Here is an 18,576-nt window from a genome sequence, read left to right on the forward strand (position 1 = left end):
CTAGCTGCCCTTCAGGTCTGGAATTGAACCCACTCTGGTGGCTGCCAGCCAAACAAAAAATGGGCAGATGAGCTGAACATTTACATTAGGTAGATACACTCCTTGGAGGGATCAGTCATGGGTGAATAGAAGGGCTATGTATGCACAGGGAGACAGGTCGTGGGGCAAAGAGTACATGAGAAGGAAGGACACAGGGAAGAGGTGACTATGGGGAGTAAGTGAGAGGAGAGCTGTTACATTGTGGGAGATTACAATCAATATCATAAGACAAAGTGCATGTGAGCTTCTATATGGAAGATGAATTTGGTCTATAACCTTCACCCAATACACATAAAATTACAAAAAAAATCTAAAAAAAAAAGATGCCACTAAAATATCCCCAAGGAAACATCTAGATACTGAAGACAGAAACATGACGGTCTTGCCCCTGAGGATGGAAGGTGGCCTCGTCACCAGGAGACAACAGTATCTTTTTCCTCCTCCCTCTGTTTCTATAAGCTCCTCAGAAGCCATGGCAGAAACAGCAGGCCATCTTCATGGTGGGAAACTTCCCAAGACAGATGGTACCTGCCCATGGGACCAAGAGCTCATTCCACCTGAGAAGGTTTCTAGAACAGGTAAACACTGAAAGAAATCAACACTTAACAACAGTGCACGGACTTGTTTGGAGTCCCCTTGGTTCCCCCCTCCTCTCAAACAGCAAGGCCAAGAAAGTAGAAGGGTTGACCCGACACTGGGCCAAAAAGCACAGACTCCCGGCATTATGGATGACCTTTGTCCCCCCAGAACAGATGTTGGAGTCCTGACCCCTATACCTGTGATATAATCTATTTGGAAACTAGAACACCCAGGATATACGGCAATAGCTGTGAGCTGCTCAGGTAAGCTGGTCAGAGCGCGAGATGGATGAAGCAGAAGTCAGAGGCCAGAGGTCCAGAGAGCAGAAGCTTCCCACTCTGCCCTACACCAGAAGGGAGTGGCTACCATCCACCATCTTGGATTACATGAGGAGGGGGAGAACATGGGCTGGCTGGGACCTCCCTACACCAGTCACTCCACGCAAGCGGAGGGCCCTCTTACCCGGAAGGGCTGTGTTGTCCATGAGCATCCTGCCTTTGTCAGCCGACTCTTCACTGTAGACGTCCCCAACCAGCAGAAGCTTGATGGCCTCCTGCTTCACCCCATCGAAGAAGTTGGACTGGATGGTACGTGACACAGACCGAGCGCCGTCCTTCAGCTTCCCCACCTGCCGTGGGCCGGGAGCAAGGCCATGAGAGGGACTCGCTGTGGGACTCTGCCCTCCCTCCCTCACCATTCTTACCTTGGCCTTCCCTTCCAGGGCGCGGCTGCCTGTGAACACTTTGCTCAGGCTGTGCCCATTCAGGGACCACATGGCTTTGAAGGCCTCCGCGAAGCGGTCAACGATGGGCTTGGAATGCAGCCCCAGGCTCTCGAGCTGCAGATGGAGGACCTGGGCGAGAAACACCAGGTGTCACCAAGGATTTCCACAGCCTCCAGCAGCCCCCTGGCCTTGAAGTGACCACCACCAGGGGTCATCCTCCTAAGCTGTTTATTTCAGCACACTGTGGGCTGCTCCAGGCCCTGGAAAGCTACACTGCCCAAAGCAAGATATGTGTTTCTGGACAGTCATTTATAAAGGAGCTCTGGTGGCGCAGTGCCTAAGGCATTTGACTGCTAACCAGAAAGTTGGTGGTTCAAACCCACCAGCCACTCCACAGAAGGAAGACTGGGCAGTCTACTTCCGTAAAGCTTTACCTCCTCAGAAACCCAAAGGGGGTCGCTATGAGTCAGAATCGACTCAACAGCAGTGGGTTTGGTTTTTCAGAACAAGAGGGGTTCTGGTCACAGAGAACATGTCCACGACTTCTCACCCTAACCTTATTTATGTGCTCCACTCAGTCCACCTCTGACCTCTGACCCCTGGCCTGACCTCACCAGCACCACAGGAGGAGGCCTGGATAGCAAGCAGCACTGACCCGCCTCTCTCCTCCAAGCATGAGCCAGGAGAGGTCAACCAGACCACACACAGACCCCGGTCTTCAGACTCCCTCCGGGGTCTCACTCAGCCACCCTCTGAGGCGGCCTGCCTGACTCTGCCCAGAGACATATTCACAGTCATCATCCCAGGGACTCCTTTCTCCCAAGGGGGCATATGGCACCACCGGGCTGCCACATCCAGGACATAGTCATGCTGTGGGTGGGGCAACCAGCTGCCCAGAGACCTCAGTGCAGCCGGGTCCCCTCCCTCAGAGTCCGAGCTGACCTAGTGACATCCCCTCCTGCTGTTAGAGGGGCCCCACTGGCGCAATGGCCGAGGCGAACACTGACCTCAAGGGCTATGAAGCACTGTACGGTGTTGGTCCGGTCCAGGCAGTCAAGACAGTTCATACGCAGGGTGCCTTTTTGAGAGCTAGGAGGGCAGCAAGAGACCAGGTTATAACCTGAGCCTGAAGGGGCAGAGGTGGCATGATGGAGCGGGTTTAACTGCTCCCAAGGGGACGGACCCAAGAGCAACCCTGCCCCCAGCCCAAATAGTCATTAGATCCCCCACGACGTGCCCAACGGGTGCAAGGTTGCTGGGAAGAGGGCAGAGCTGGTCTGACCCCGGCAGCCTACACACTTGTCACTGTGAGTGCTGATCCCGGGGCACAGACCTTCTCCTCCTCGGCTCTGAGCGGGCAGCAGCTGCCTGTGTCCCGGGGCAACCAAGCTCACGCCAGCTGTCCTAGGGTAGCGGTCAGCAGCACTGTGTGCTCTCCCAAGTACCTCAGGTAAGCTGCCAAGTTACACAGTTATGCTGGCTCTAGACTGGGCAGTGCCAACAGTTAACATGCTTGGCTGCTGACCAAAAGGTGAAGGGTTCAGTCTATCCTGAGGCACCTGGAAGACCGACCTGGCAGTCTGTTTCCAGAGAACCAACCACAGTCCGACTGACATGTGGGGTCTCCATGAGTCAGAATCAGCCCAGGAGGGGGGCCTCTACATTCAGTGGGTCCCTTTCTTAACACACTTCTTTTGCTAGAAAACCATCCTTTATCCACTTCTTGCAAAATCAAAAAGCATGTTTCTGATTGTGGGGAAGGGAAAACAGGCAGTGGGACCCAAATACCCAACGTCATGGAGTGGACGGCCCAGGACACCACGGGTGTAGCTACGAAGCAAGAAGGAGTGTGTCTTTGAAGAGGGGCGGGGCCGGGAGAGCGCGGCCAACAGGACCAGGCGGCCCCTGGAGGGGCCCCTGGAGGCGACTCACCGTGGACTCACATTCTCGCCCTTCGTGAACACGCCAAACTCCTCCCAGTGCAGCTTCAACTGGGGCCTCAACAGGTTTTCCAACTTCTCTAGCTTCCCGCCTTTGGCAAATTGGTGGAAGTCAAAATTTATCATAGGTGTGTCACTGCCGTGACAGGAAGCCCAGAGCAACTTCTGCAAAGAGGGGGAGGGGGAGGGAAGAAGATGAGGCCCGCTTCGCCCCACAAACACTGTGTTGCTTGCTGGAGCACGCGTGCTTCCTTCTAGTGCTTAGGGGTCATCGAGTTGGGCATGTTTCCCGATCCTAACAGGGACGCCCAGGACAGACACATGGGGGCAAAACTACAAGGGGCCCCCTGCCTGCAGAGGAGCAGTAGGCCCACCCTGGGCCAAAGCAAGCCAAGGCCGAGGGGGCTCCGGCAGACATCACAGCCCACAGGGCTCTCGGGAGGCAGAGACGGGAGGCTCACTCTGCTCTCACAGAACTCAGTGCCACAGGCACCAGCCAGCAGCATCACAGCAGGCTGTGCAGCTCATAATCCAGCTCACAGTTGCCCTGGTAACTGGCCACATCCTGGCTGAAGAACAAGTGTCTGGCGGATGTGGCCAGGTTGTCAGCTGGGGCCTCTGGATGGGTGCAGGATGTGTGGCCCAGCTGAAGGAAATGGGGGGCTAGGCTCCGTAGGGACCGCCTCAGCCAGGCCAAGCACATGAGCTGAAGGTGGGACAGAGATAGGCGAGTCCAGGGTGTGGTCCCTCGGTGGCTCCAGGACCCTCCTTGTAGCTGCCTCTCTTCACACATGAGGGTTCTGTGGCCTGGCAATGCCTCAGGTTTCTCGCCAGCCTCATGGCCAAGGACACACAGCCCCGCCCCACCCCACCCCACTTTGTGTATCTGCCCACCGGAGGCGCTAATGATCTTTAAGGATGAAAAGGACTGCAGGTGATCTGGTCTGGTCCTACTCCAAGTGCTGTCACTGGCATGCCAGAAGGTGGACCACCACATGGCTTCCTTCATCAAGAAAGTCTTGCCAGGAAGAAGTCAGCTGGACTAAGTCAGTGTGGGGGTGGCATGGCTGATGGACACTCCAGATCAGACGCCTTATCGACTGAGAACACTGGGCCACCGACCACACTCTGAGCAGCCCTAACACACTCGAGAACCTTCCGAGGTCATCTGTCACAGGCAGCTGAGGCTCGGGGACATCCAGGCAGGCAGAGCCCAGGTCTCCTGAGTTCTGACACAGCATTGTTAATGTGTGTTGCCTCTCACCTACAGCTGGCCTGGGACCTGCCCTCACCCCCAGGGCCTCACACACACACACACACACACATACACACATACACACACACAGACACACACATATGACATGCAGAGACCACTAGCACCCCGCACAGCGAGGGCCTGCAGCCCTCAGGAGAAAGTCCCCCTGTACCAGGAGGTAGGGCTGAAGGTGTCCTCTTCCTACAACTCAAGGTCTACAGGGGGCAGCACCTTGGGTGGTGGTTCTTCTTCTTTTTTTTTTTTTTAATAAACTGACACTTTATTTCTTGACTTCTTATAAGTTTGGAAGGAGCTCTGGTGGTGTTAAGGCATTTGGCTGCTAACCAAAAAGGTTGGCGGTTCCAAGCCATCAGTTGCTCTGTGGGAGGAAGAGGAGGCAGTCTGCTTCCATAAAGATTGACAGGCTTGGAAACCCACTGGAGCAGTTTGACTCTGTCCTACAGGAACGCTAGGAGTCGGAATGAACTCAATGGCAGTGGATATAGGTTTGGGTTTCTTAAACCTACTATTCCTTGTTGTTGTTTTTTTCCTTAAAATAAGAAGGCAGCGTCCCCACCAAGATGAGTAGAAGGGAAACACTCCTGGGCTTGTTGCTAATGACAACAGCCCAGAAGGAAAGCCGGTCCGGCCAAACAAAGCCTGTGACCAAGCCTGCCTCTGAGATGTAGCTGTCTAAGCAGTGCCACAGCACACCGCTGGCCGGGGCCTGCCAGAGGGTCAGGCAGCCAAGGCTGAGGTCTGCCCTCCCTCCTGCTGAGGGGAGGTCTGCCTACAAGGTCAACCCACCAGAGCTTCAAACACCCAGAGGACAGCTAGAGACTCCAGTCCATGAGTGCGACCAGGGGTGGGCAGGAGGGAGCGGGAGAGGGGAGCTCATTGCTGTGGGGCCCCTGAGTTACATGGTGAACATAAATAAATGCCACAGAGTTGCACCTGTGAAGCATTGACAGGGCAAACATTTCGTTACAGAGGTGTCCGGCACAGTAATACCAAAAACAGAGCGCGTGCTCTGCCAAGCAGGGCCCGTGGCGGGCTAGGACTCAAAACAGAGGAGCACAGCTCACTGTGCGGATTGCTCTGAAGGAGGGGAGACGGGGCACCTGGGAAGCAGGTACCATGGAACCGGCACCTGTCCCTGCCCTGTGAGGTTTCTTTCCACACCTGCCCTGCAGCGCCCAAGAGAGACGTAGGGGGTCCCCAGGGCCTGTGCAGAGAGTGGCTTTCCCCACAGCCCCAGGGAAATGAAGTGTTCGAGGCTGCCATGGAAGCAGGAGGAAAATATGGGAACCTCTTGGTTTCTAGCACAGAGGCTCAGGCACGAACATCCTGGCAGGAGTTCGCATGGACCTGTCCCGAGAGGGGGACATGGGGCTCCCAGGAGGTGAGGGGCCTGCAGAGCCCCCTACTGTGCTGAAAAGAAACTCTCCAGAGAACCGTGGGGTGGCAGCCAGGAACCTGAAGGCCCCTCGCAGCTGGACGTGGGGATGCTTTGTTTCAACTTTGAGCAGCTCCTTCCCACCATCACTTCATAAAAATGGAACTAAAGACGTCGGGGGTTCCAGATCTCCTGACGCTGCGGTGTTGACTGGCTGGAGCGCTCGCAGGACAAGGGCAAGAGCTGGGCGGCAGTGCTTCCTCAGGCCCGCCCCTGGAGCCCACCCGCTCCTGCCTCAGTCCTGTAGGAGCAGCCAGGGACAGACAGATGGGCTGAGGGGCGGACAGACGCTACCTTGAAGGCTCGGCTGAGCACCTCCTCTCCACCGCGGTTCCCCAGCAGGTTCACAACCACCTGTTTCCCATACCGCTCCTTCAGAAGTGCCAGGTGCCTGTAATGACAGGGCCACACAGTCATGTCACCAGGGACTCCAGACGGCCGCCTGCCTCACCCCTGGGGAGGGTGCAGAGGGGACTGGGGCCTCGTCAGCACTAGAGAGCCAGCACGAGCCATTCCCCAGTGATGGGCCCAGGAGCAGTAGAAACCCATCTCCGCCAGCCACCCTCGGCTCATGACCTGCTGTCAGCAGCAGAGTGCCAACAGGATGTCGATTAAAGGTAGGGCCAAGAGCAACCCCCAGCACATCTGACTTCCACACAACGCTGACATTGGATGAATGGCATGCCGGACTTTACATGAAGAACCAAGTGGACCTTAATTAAACAAAAACAACAACAACAAAAAAAGCCAAACTCACTGCTGTTGACTCAGACCCGACTCATAAAGACCCCTCCTTGGGTTTCCAAGGCAGTATCTCTACAGAAGTAGATTGCCCAATCTTCCCTTTAAATGTGACATGTGTATCTCTGAAATTAACCTCCTACTTTACCTGGCACCCATCCTTCCCAAACCTGGAACAACCAGTAGAAGAGGTGTCAACCTCAGAGTCCAGTTTGTCATCGAAGTGCTGCATTTCATTGTGTTCAACCACAACAAGATGGTGCAACACCACATCTCACCCACTAGCTAGGATGGCTATTATCAGGAAGAAAACAGCAAGTACCAAGTGCTGGCAAGGATGCAGAAAAACTAGAACCCTCGTGCATTGCTGTGGGAATGGAAAATGGTGTGGACTCTGTGTGAAACACTGCGTAGTTTCTCAAACAGTTAAACACAGAGTTACCACCTGACCCAGCAATTCCACTCCCAGGTCTACACCACAAAGACTTGGAAGCGGGGACACGAATCATTACATGTACCCCAGTGTTCACTGTAGTGTTATTCACAAAGCCAAGAGGTGGAAACAACCCAAGCGTCCACCAAGAGATGAATGGAGATGCACAATGTGGCATAATACAGACAATGGAATACTGTTCAGCCACAGAGAGAAGTGAAATCCTGATGCATGCTACAATGCGGATGAACCTTGAAAACATGATGCTGTGTGAAATGAGCCCGTCACAAAAGAACAAACACCAGATGAGCCCACTTACATGAACCATCTAGAACAGGCAAGTGCTGAGACAAGCGTATTCGTGGTGAGCAGAGGCTGGGAGGAGTGGGGAATGTAGAGTTACTGCATCAGGGCCACTGAGTCTCCGTGTGAGATGATGCAGAGCTTTTGGAAAGAGATGCTGGGGACCACTGTCCACCACATGAATTAACGTCAATGAACTGTACACTAAGAACGGTTGAAATGGCTAATGTTTCATCACACACATTTTACCACAATTTTAAAAAGAAAGAAGGTGTAACAACAAAACTTTTAGAAAATACTCATCTATCAGAGTGTTTCTAAAATACTTATCAGGCTGATGTTTTAGGGACAGATTCCTTCATCCACAGCTTTTCTGAAGTCACCTGACAATCTTAATAATATTAGAAACATTTAAAAGTAATTTTTTTTTAACATAGGGAAATACTTCAAGATAGAATACAAAATAGCTGATGTAAAACTGTAATTTAATAAAGCCTAAAGACAGAAAAAGATTGGAAGGAAATATACCACAGTGTTAAAAGTGGAGAAATTTTATGATTTCAAAAAATGTTCTTTCTTAAACATTTTGTATTTTTCAAGCATCTACAATGACCATATTTCTTTTTTTATTATGGTAAAAATACATACAACCAAATGTTTGCCAATTTGATCATTTTACATGCTCAGTTCAGTGATACTGATTGTGTTCATCATGTTACCCAACCATCAGCACTATCCATTTCCACATCACTCCTGGTAGCATAGTGGCTAAGACACTTGCCTGCTAACCAGACGGCTGGCGGTTCAAACCCACCAGCCACTCCTCGGAAGGAAGGTTGGGCAATCCTACTTCCGTAGTGATACTGCCTCGGAAACCCAAGGAGGGGTCGCTATGAGTCGGGGCCGGCCGACTCGACGGCACATAACAACAACAACCACCACCCCCATTAACAGAAATGCAGTCCCCTAATCAACGACCTCCCCTTCCCTTCTCCCTCCCACTGCTATCCACCCATTACCCATTGCCTTGGAGTCCATTCTGACTCACAGTGATCCCGCAGGACTAAGTAGAGCTGCCCCGTAGGGTTTCCAAGGCTGTCATCTTTACAGAAACAAAGCCCAAACCAAACCCACTGCCATGGAGTCAATTCCAACTCACAGTGCCCCTAGAGGACAGAGTGGAACTGCCCTATAGGGTTTCCAAGGCTGTCATCTTTACAGAAGCCAATTGCTTCATCTTTCTCCTGCGAAGCAGTTAGTGGGTTTGACCGCCAACCTTTAGTTAGCAGTTGAGCAGTTAACCACTGTACCACCAGGGCTCCTCCCACCCCTGCAACCACTTTGGTCTCTAGAGCTGCCTACTTCGTATTAACAAGATCATTTGTTACTTGCTCTCTTGTGACTGACTTATTTCACTTTGAATAACGTTTGCAAGGTTAACATGTTTCTTTCATAAAATCAATTTAAAAATATTAATTATCAAAAAAGAACTCTTTTATCAAAATGTATTTTCTTCCAAAGAATGAGGAATAGCACTGTGTAGTAGAGAGCATGTGGATTTGAAGTGGGTAGTCTAAATTTGCTTTTTGGTTTGGAGCTCTGGTGGCGCAGTGCCTAAAGCATTTGACTGCTAACCAGAAGGTTGGTGGTTCAAACCCACCAGCCACTCTGCAGAAGAAGACTGGGCAATCTACTTCCATAAAGATTTACCATCTCAGAAACCCAAAGGGGGTCACTATGAGTCGGAATTCAGTCTGTGGCAGTTATGGTAGTGATTTTTTTTTTTTTTTTTAAGTCTGAGTTTAGGTTCCTCTGCTGACTTCAACAAGGAGCTCTGGTAATGCAGTGGTTAAGGCATTTGGCTGCTAACCAAAGGCTCAGTGGTTTGAACCTACCAGCTGCTCCACAGGAAAAAGAGGCAGTCTGCTCTGTAAAGACTGGTTGCCTTGGAAATCTATGGGGCAGTTCTCTGTCCTCCAGGCTTGCAATGAGTTAGAATCGAGTGGGGTGGGCTGACTTCATCAACGGTGAGTGGAGCCCCCTGGGTCTCTATGGGGGGATTTGGCCAGCTTGAAGTCACTCCCTGGGGCAGTGGGGGCCCTGGCTTTATCAGACTGCTGACATCAAGCCCAGAGTCATGAGGCAGCCTTGGGTGAAAGGGAGAAGAAATAATGGCTGGGCGAGGCCCCTCCTGGCCTCTCTTCGGATCTGGCCTGAGCTCCAGCAGGTGGCGCTCCAGAGCAGACGCTCTCTGAGTGGAGAGGCCTGGGTTGCCCAGCTCTGCCAGTCACAGGGTGAGTAACTTTAATTTTGGACTGAAATGTGAAGCAGCCCACTGTAGACACACAGAGGCCACCCCTCTGAGGTCACTCATCAGAAACAAGGCTGGGGTCTGCACCCTGCTCTGGCTTCTTGTCAACAGGTTCAAACTCCAGGGCTGGGAGGGAAACAACATAACTTATCATTTATGGCCTTTAGCCTATCACAGGAGCCCTGGTGGCACAATGGTTAAGTGCTCAAAAGTTGGTGGTTTGAACCTACCCAGGTGCACAGGGGGGAAGACCTGGTGATGTGCTAGCAAACCCTGTGGGGAAGTTCTACCTGTAACCCATGGGGACACTGTCAGCCACGGGGGTGCTGAGTGAGCACCACTCACGAACACCTAACAACAGCCCATCACCAAGCCCAAACGTTCCTGCTCAAATTGTTCATCTTCTCTGAGCTAGTTTCTGCATCTGTAAAATAAGGCTCACGCTGCGTCTGAAAAGAATATTTACGAGAAGTCAACACGGTGCATAAGCAACCACCCAGTGCACAGCGTGGGGCTGTCCAGTGCATGGGTGTGGGAGTCGGCTCTTTCCTTCTGTTAGAGACTGAACTGTGCCCCCTAAAAAGATATATTCAAGTTCTAACCCCAGTACCTGTGAGCGTGAGCTTGTTTGGAAATGGGGTCTTGGCAGATGTTCTCAGTTAAGCTAACATGAGGTCATGCTGGAGTAGGGTGGGTTCTGATCCCATCTACGTGGTATCTTTTTAGAAGAGGGGAGCAGAGGGACAGCGGAAAAACAGCTATGTGACCAAGGAGTTACATTGCAGCTGCAAGTCAAGGACCGTCTGGGGCTACCAGAAGCCGGGAGAGAGAAGAAGGAGCTCCCCTAATACAGACAAAGACAGCATGGTCCCAACGACCAGGACACCTTGGTTTTGGACTCTGACCTCCAGAACCATGCCACAATAAACCTCTGTTGTTTTAAGCCCCACATTTTGTGGTACTTTGTTAAGGCAGTCCTAGGAAACTAATACACCTTCCTTTTAATCTAAAAATAAGAATACACTTATTATTGATAAATTGAGAGACTCCTTCCACTGACTCCAGGGCTTTACGGAAAGAGTCTAGGAGCCCACACCAAGGTCGTACAAGTGGAAACTTCCTGCAACGGCAGAGACGTCCTGGCACAGCTCTGAGTTTAGGTTCTTTTTCACTCTCTCTCTAAGAAACCATAGCAGTACAGTGGCTAAGCACTCAGCTATTAATGCCAAAAGGCTGGCGGTTCAAACCCACCAGTCACTGAGTGGGAGGAAGATGTGGCAGTCTGCGTGCATTAAAACTTACAGCCTTGGAAACCCCAGGAGGCAGTTCTCCTCTGTCTTAGGGGTTTGCGATGAGTTGGAATCGACTCAGCGGCAGTGGGTCACTCTCCCTGCCCATCGGCCACTGTTACATGAAGCTACTTGGAAAACCCTGGCATTTTTCAGGACACTCGGGAGTCAGGTTTGCACATGGAAGCATCCTGCTCATTTTCAGGGCCTGGCTGGAAGTTTCGACAGAGAAACACAAACTGGTCTCCCTAACAGGGTTCCTGATGACAGGCCGTACACGCCAAGTGAGAGAAGGTCCACTAATAGAAAGACAGTATGTTCAAAACGCATAGCCATGCTGTGATATGAGACTACACAGCAAAGGCCCGCTCAACACAGCCCCTTCCTTCAGACATGTAGACAAGGGAACAATTGTAACCCAGATCAACAGGGGACCATGCCAAGGCAGCACTGACAAAGAAAAGCAGCATTCTGAGAGTATTAAAATTATCCTTGCTAAAGTTGTTCTGAGGGTAGGGGAAGGGAGTGGAAGGAAGGATTGACCCTGGACCAAACACATCAAGGAACTGATAAAATCTGATGCCCCAGAAAGGCAGATCTGAGACATCCATAAAAAATGTGTTGCCAATCTGGAGAAGGCACCCTGCCCTCGAAGGGGTCGCAGTAGACAAACTGATGCCCTCATTGTCAACTATCACACTACAATGAGAGGAATATTGTTGTCATGGATTGACCTGCGGCCCCCAGAAGGTTATGTTGAAGTCCTAGTCCTGTAATAATCTGTAAACGTGACCCACTTGGAAATTGGGGTTTTCTTCTGCCACATTAATGAGGTCATACCAGAGCAGGGTGGGGCCTAAACCTTATCCCTTCTAACTGGTATCTTAGAGCAGAATCAACGTGAAGACACTTTGCAAAGCCACAGGCAGATGCAGCCACAAGTCCAGAAACGCCAAAGATGGCTGGCTAGGGAAGCCCAAAGAGAGAAAGAAGGACCTTCCCAAGAACCACGCCCTGAATTCAGACTCCCAGCCTCCTGAGCCGAGAGAACAACTGCCTATTCTCTAAAGCCAGCCACTTGGGGTATTTCGGTTACAGTGGAAGACCGAGAGGACAATAAACAACCAACATGGAAACAGGACTCCCACAGGGAATGTGGCAGGTACGATCCTGTCAGACTTCATGGTTAAAAAGCACTGAACAAGAGACTTTCTGCCAGCCAAGATTCGAAACAACAGCTGCCTGTGAAAGGAGCTAGGACTCAGAAAGTTGTTCCGTGATTTCTAGAAGAGATCTAAGTTCAGCCCTGGATTTCAGCAAGCTTTCGAAGGGACAAGAGAGCTTCGGAGGTGTTCGTGAGAAAAACAACAGAAAAACCACTGCCATTGAGTCGATTCTGACTCACAGCGCCCCCACAGGACAGAGTAGAAATGCCCCCTAGGGTTTCCAAGTCTGGAATCTTTACAGAGGCAGACTGCTTCATCTTTCTCCTGAAGAGGAGGTGCAGTTGGTGGGTTCAAACTGCTGACCTTTCGGTTACCAGCTGAGCGCTTAGCCACTGTACCACCAGGGCTCCTGAACACACTCTGGGAAGCCCTAATTAGCACACTGCAGTTAACGAGCTTTGACTGGAAAGCACTAAACTATGCTCATGAAAATGCCTCTGCCTTTCTCCAGGAGCGTATTAACAGCACCTGGGAAAAGGCAAAGGCATCTTCATCAACGGATTACAATGCTTTCCAGTCAAAGCCCATTATCCGGGCTTTGACTAACTAGCATGCTAATTAGGGTCCCCTGGGCTCCTGGCACTAGCGCTGGGAAACCAAAAAGGCGGGGCTAGAAGAATTGAAAGCACAAGTGATGTTTTAGGTAGGAAGGCTGAAAAACTTTAAAAGTTTCTTTTGAGAACTGTTATTACATTCACTAAGATAATTTTTAAAAATTAGTATTTAAATTGGATCTGACTCATGGCGACTTCCTTGGGTTTCCAAGGTGGTATCACTATGGAAGTAGATTGCTCAGTCTTCCTTCCCAGGTGTGGCTGGTGGGTTTGAACCACCAGTCTTCTGGTTAGCAGTTTAGGGACTATGCCACCAGAGCACCTTAGTATTTAAATTAAAAGAACAAATGTCTTAAGGTGTTATCAGCCATTTCACATCCATGTAACCAACAGTTTGGCTTAAATGGCTTTTCTTGATTGAGTTGCAAAACAGTATGTTGTTATGCTCCAATGTGTGTTTTAAAAATTGAACGCTATATGCCAATATTTTTTCTAGAATGATAACTCAAACTCACTGGTGTTGAGTCAGATCCCACTCATAACGACCCCTCCTTGGGTTTCCGAGGCAGTATCACTAGGGAAGTAGATTGCCCAGTCTTCCTTCTGAGGAGTGGCTGGTGGGTTTGAACTGCCAGCCTTCTGGTTAGCAGTCAAGTGCCTTAGGCACTATGCCACAAAACTACCAATAGTAATAATCTGTAGAAGTAGGAATTGGGAATTAGACTATTTTTCACTTTATACTTCTTTGCACTGTGAACAGCTACAAAGACCTATATTCTACATCCTATCACTCCCATTATTCCTGTTGACCAGGACAAACTGGTGGAGCTTTACTATAAGAAAGAACTGATAAGATATAACAACTGCTAAGTATTATCTGAACATGTATTAACCTTGTGTATGGAGGTGTATGTGGACCCCAAAACCCGAGGTGCTTGACATGAATAAAAGAATAGCTGGGCTACATCTAGACAAAACTCCATTTTAAAATTAAGCTTAGCTAGGCCTGAAATCTTCATTGCTTCTCTGAAGAAGCAATTCAGCTTCTTGTCAAAGTTTAACTGCTCAATACAAAAGGAGTAAGAATCAAGATTTGTGTGTTTTTGTGTATGTGTGCTGTGCTAGAAACTGTTAAAAGATATTTGTCAAACAGCAGAAAGACGGAAACAACCTACATGCTCATCAACAGAAGAATGAATGACCAAACTATGATACATACACACAATGGAATACTATGCAACACTAAAGAATAATGTTCAATTTGCATAACACCACATAACATGGATGCACTTGGAGGACATTATGCCAAGTAAAAAAGTCAATCACAGAAGGACAAATATAGTATTAGTTCATTATTGTAAAAAGTCAAGGGAAGGTTTATATATGGAAGGAAACTTTGTTGGTTACCAGGGGTGGGAGGGAACAGTGAAAAAAAAATGCATTGACCCATGTCACTTTATTTTTATGTATTTCACTATACATAAATTATATTTCAATAAAATATATTAAAAAAAAAGATTTGTCAAGAATGTTTACACAGCTTGTGCTAGAGAAAAATATTGTGGTCAACGTGAGGACAGAAGATAGAATCAATAATGCTGAGTAACATGAAGCCCTGAAATTGTCTTGTAACTCTGTAACCAAGATGAAGTAAAAGCCTATTAACCAAGACTTAATCTAATTTACTGCCTCTCTCAAATCAGATTTTATTCACTCACTGAGACCTCTGCTCCATTTCTGCGGATTCTCTATAAATCTGTAAAGGTACCTTAAAATAAAAAGTTTATCTTACAGTACGAGGGAGGAGCAAACACTCAGAAAACTGGCTCAACGGCTCCCAGAATGCTGACAAATAGACTGGGAGCTCTACTAGCATAGTGGCTAAGATACTTGCCTGCTAACCAGACGGCTGGCGGTTCAAACCCTCCAGCCACTCCTCGGAAGGAAGGTTGGGATTCCAGCCACTCCTCGGAAGGAAGGTTGGGCAATCCTACTTCCGTAGTGATACTGCCTCGGAAACCCATGGAGGGGTCGCTATGAGTCGGGGCCGACTCGACGGCACATAACAACAACAACAACAACAAGTGTGAAAAAGAATGTCTTAGACAACTTCCAGGAGGTTAGAGGTTAATGTCAGGTTAGAGATGAATGCTAAAGAAGTTTGTGGCTTGAAGACCCCCTGGAAGCTCTTTTCCTTGTGTCTTCCCTTGGTGCCTACAACCTAATGACAACCTCACAGCTCTCCCTGCAACATGGAACGCTGTGACATCCCACTGGGATGTTACAGTGTCTCCTGGTTTGTGGAACACTTCCCACAATAAAACTCTGTTTTCAGTTCTAACAGAGAGGTGCTTTGCTAGGACAACCTTTAGGGAAAGCTGAGATCAAGTACAAATCCCATATTGTAAAGGCCCTTCTTGCATAAAAAGGAAAGGCAGGTTTAGATTCAGGGCTGGGGGACCTCCTGTCTCCTGTGTGACTGAGTGATGGAATAAAGACCCCAAAGAGCACAGGCTTCTGTTGTCAAACAAGCCTTACCGGTCGAAAGCAGGAGCGTTGGCTTCTAGGCCTCTGTTGAGTCTCAGATGATGGGAGCCAACCTAAAGGAAAGAGAAATAACAATTGTGATTCTTCCAGGAAGCAGTGCTTTTCCTAGTCTCTCTGCTCACTGCCAGCCAGGCCATGTGTGGCAGCCACCTTCTGGGAGACTCCTAGTACGGGAGGACAAGACATCTTCTCCGTTGGACTCTGCCAATAGCACTCTCAACTCAGGTCCCAGGATGTGAGCCCGGCTTTGCTGCTGTCCAGTTCTAAATGTAGCACAAAATACGCCAGCTGGAATTCTTCCACACACAGAAGGGAAATTTCAGGATAATGCCATGAGGCAGATGTTCAATCTCCTAGTCATTCAATAGCACAGAGGTACAATAGGCCAACGAGGGAGACAGAAACCATTTCTCAGCCTCCTCTACTCCAAGGACCTGGATTTCCCCCTGAAATCTGAGTTATTATAATTATCTGCAAACGAATTTGCCTTACATATTTAGAACTACCTATTTAAAACTGAACTTAATTTGAAAAACAAACTTAAAATTACATATTGTTACTGATAGCAACTAGACAGGCTCTCACTCGCCGTATCTGGGACAATTTGAGCACCAAACTACGTAAGAACAGCTATGGATTATAACTTGATGAATAAAATAAGAACTCATGAGTCTATACTGATGATGGAAGGATAGATGGATAGATGAGCAGGTGAATAGGTGGGTGGCTGGATGGATAGATGGATGGATGATTCATTGGTGGTAAGTAGATGGGTGGGTAGATGGATGGCAGGTGGAAGGGTGGGTAGATGGATGGCAGGTGGATGAATGTATGAATAAATGGATGGATGGATGCATAGGTGGGTAAGTAGATGAATGGGTGGATGGGTGGGTGGACACATGGATGAATAGGTCAATGGAGAGATGGATGGATGAAGAGATGGGTGAACAGGGGAGAAGGGAGGGTTCTTCTTTACACTTGAAGACCAACTAACAAACGTGGTAGAAAATCACCATTTTACAATCGTCATAGAAAAGAACTGTTCAGGCAAGAATCATCATTTGATGGTAAATTTTAAGGGAAAGTTTGATGAGGAGTAGTCTATCGTGTGGTCTCAACATGGCTCTCATAGTTTGCTTATCAATTGAAAAGAGAAACTGATCAGGGCCATGACTCATGATGAGAGCTAACATCATCATGGGGGCAGACAGACACCACTGTCTCCAGATGTGGTACCCTTAAGAAGATCCAGCATGGCCACTTAACTAGCCAGGAACCCATGACCCAAATCTGCTCATGAGGAAAACAGAGACTCCAAATGGGGAACATCTGACTTAAGGAAAAAGAAAGCTTGCATTCTCCACAAAGGCCAATGTCATGAAAGACTGCGAGGCTGAAGAATCTTCCAGATTAAAAGAGACTGAAGAGACATGAGGAGTCTCCAGGTGTTGCAAATGGTTACCTTTCAGCAGCTCACCAAAAGGTTGGTGGATCAAGTCTACCCAGAGAGGCACCTAAAGGAAAGGCATGGTGGTCTACTTCTGGAAAACCAGCCACTGAAAACCCAATTGTGACACCTATGGAGTCACCATGAGCTGGAAGTAACTCACGAAAATACGTGTGGTTTGCAAATGGTTGCCACAGCAGCTACGCTGTTCCACATTCCCTCCAGCAGGGATGAGGTTCCAATGATGAGGCTCAACCCACACGCCTCCACTTTGCTCCTTGTGTTCACTCTGCCCTCCTTTTCCCCACTGCCAACACCTAGCTGAGGAAAGGCCATGTTGTTGTTGTTGTTATGTGCCATCGAGCAGACCCAACTCACAGCGACCCCTCCTTGGGTTTCCAAGGTGGTATCACTATGGAAGTCGATGGCCCAACCTTCCTTCCAAGGAGTGGCTGGGGGATTTGAACCACCAGCCTTCTGGTTAGCAGTCAAGTGCCTTAGGCACTATGCTACCAGAGCTCCGAGGGAAGGCCATATACATACACAACTCCAAATGTGTCCTCACAGAACTGAGAGAGCCTGCTCCCTCCTTCACTGGGGCCTACCATCACCTGTCTTCTGAACTTACAAGCAAGGCGTCCGGCTATGTTCCTCTCAGCAACAGCAGCCACCTGAGAAATGATGGAAGCTGACACTCAAGAAAAGGGGCTGCTAATTCTGGCCAGTCGGTCTGTCACACAGGAAATCTCCTCTGGCTTCACAGAGAAGCAGTGGCTATTTTTAGGACAATTTCCATGGGCACACAGTAAGAAGTGAATATAAGAAAAAGGTTTCAAGACTCTGAAGCCTAGTTCTTAGTCATAACAAGTTCTAATACTGGACATGCCTAAGATTTCTCCCTGAGTCATAACTGAATGTCTCTTCTTTCAAACAGGTGGAAATTTCAGTCAAGGGTGACTTGACCTAACTATGTCCAGTCTGCAGGCTCCATAACTACCTTTATTACAAAAATTACTGAGTCCCATTAAAAATTACAGAGATCAGCCAATCAGAAGATGAACATAGAACATGAATAGACATTTCACCAAAAGGGACATACAAATGGCCAACAAGCACAGGAAAGGATGTTCGACATCACTGGATGCAAGTCAAAACCACAACAGATAACAGTTCACCCCTAGGAGAATAGCTATGACCAACAGAAAACAAACAAACAAAAAAACCAGAAAATAACAGGTACTGTCAAGGATGTAGAGAGACTGGAACCCTCATCATTGTTGGTGGGAATGTGTAACAGTACAGCTGCTGTGGAAAAATATTTGGGGGTTTCTCAAAAAGTTAAACACAGAATTATCATAGGCCCCAGCAATTCCACTCCTAAGTATATACCCAAAAGACTTGAGAACAAGGAAGCAAACACATTTGTACACCAATGTTCATTGCAGCACTATTCACCATGGCCAAAAGGTGGAAACAACCCAAGTGTCCATCAACAGATGAATGAATAACCAAAATATGGTCTAGCTATACAATGGAATATACTCAGCTGTAAAGAGAAATAAAGTTCTAACACATCCTATGACATTAATGAACCTTGAAAACATTATGCTAAGTGAAATCAGTCAGTCACAAAAGTACAAATATTGTATGATCCCACTTACATGAGATAGACAATGTTTATTAGCAGTTACTTGAGGTGGCAGGAAGGAGCTGTGGTGTGTAGTGGATAAGG

At 48.8% G+C, this 18,576-nt stretch overlaps 1 protein-coding gene across 1 annotated transcript in view; it reads right to left on the reverse strand.

The window, feature by feature from the left end:
• Positions 1–18,576, reverse strand: part of SYNJ2 (synaptojanin 2) — a 102,645-nt gene that overhangs the window by 51,388 nt on the left and 32,681 nt on the right. Inside the window, exons 5-10 of the mRNA XM_007945297.1 lie at positions 15,389–15,450; positions 6,288–6,384; positions 3,275–3,447; positions 2,350–2,431; positions 1,322–1,471; positions 1,081–1,246 (exon numbers count right to left, since the gene is read on the reverse strand). Of these exons, the coding sequence (XP_007943488.1) occupies positions 1,081–1,246; positions 1,322–1,471; positions 2,350–2,431; positions 3,275–3,447; positions 6,288–6,384; positions 15,389–15,450 (730 nt within the window). The remainder of the gene's footprint in view (positions 1–1,080; positions 1,247–1,321; positions 1,472–2,349; positions 2,432–3,274; positions 3,448–6,287; positions 6,385–15,388; positions 15,451–18,576) is intronic.

This window comes from Orycteropus afer, unplaced genomic scaffold (assembly GCF_000298275.1).
Source record: "Orycteropus afer afer isolate SDZICR_OR568_19922 unplaced genomic scaffold, OryAfe1.0 scaffold00135, whole genome shotgun sequence".
Classification (NCBI taxonomy): Eukaryota; Metazoa; Chordata; class Mammalia; order Tubulidentata; family Orycteropodidae; genus Orycteropus; species Orycteropus afer.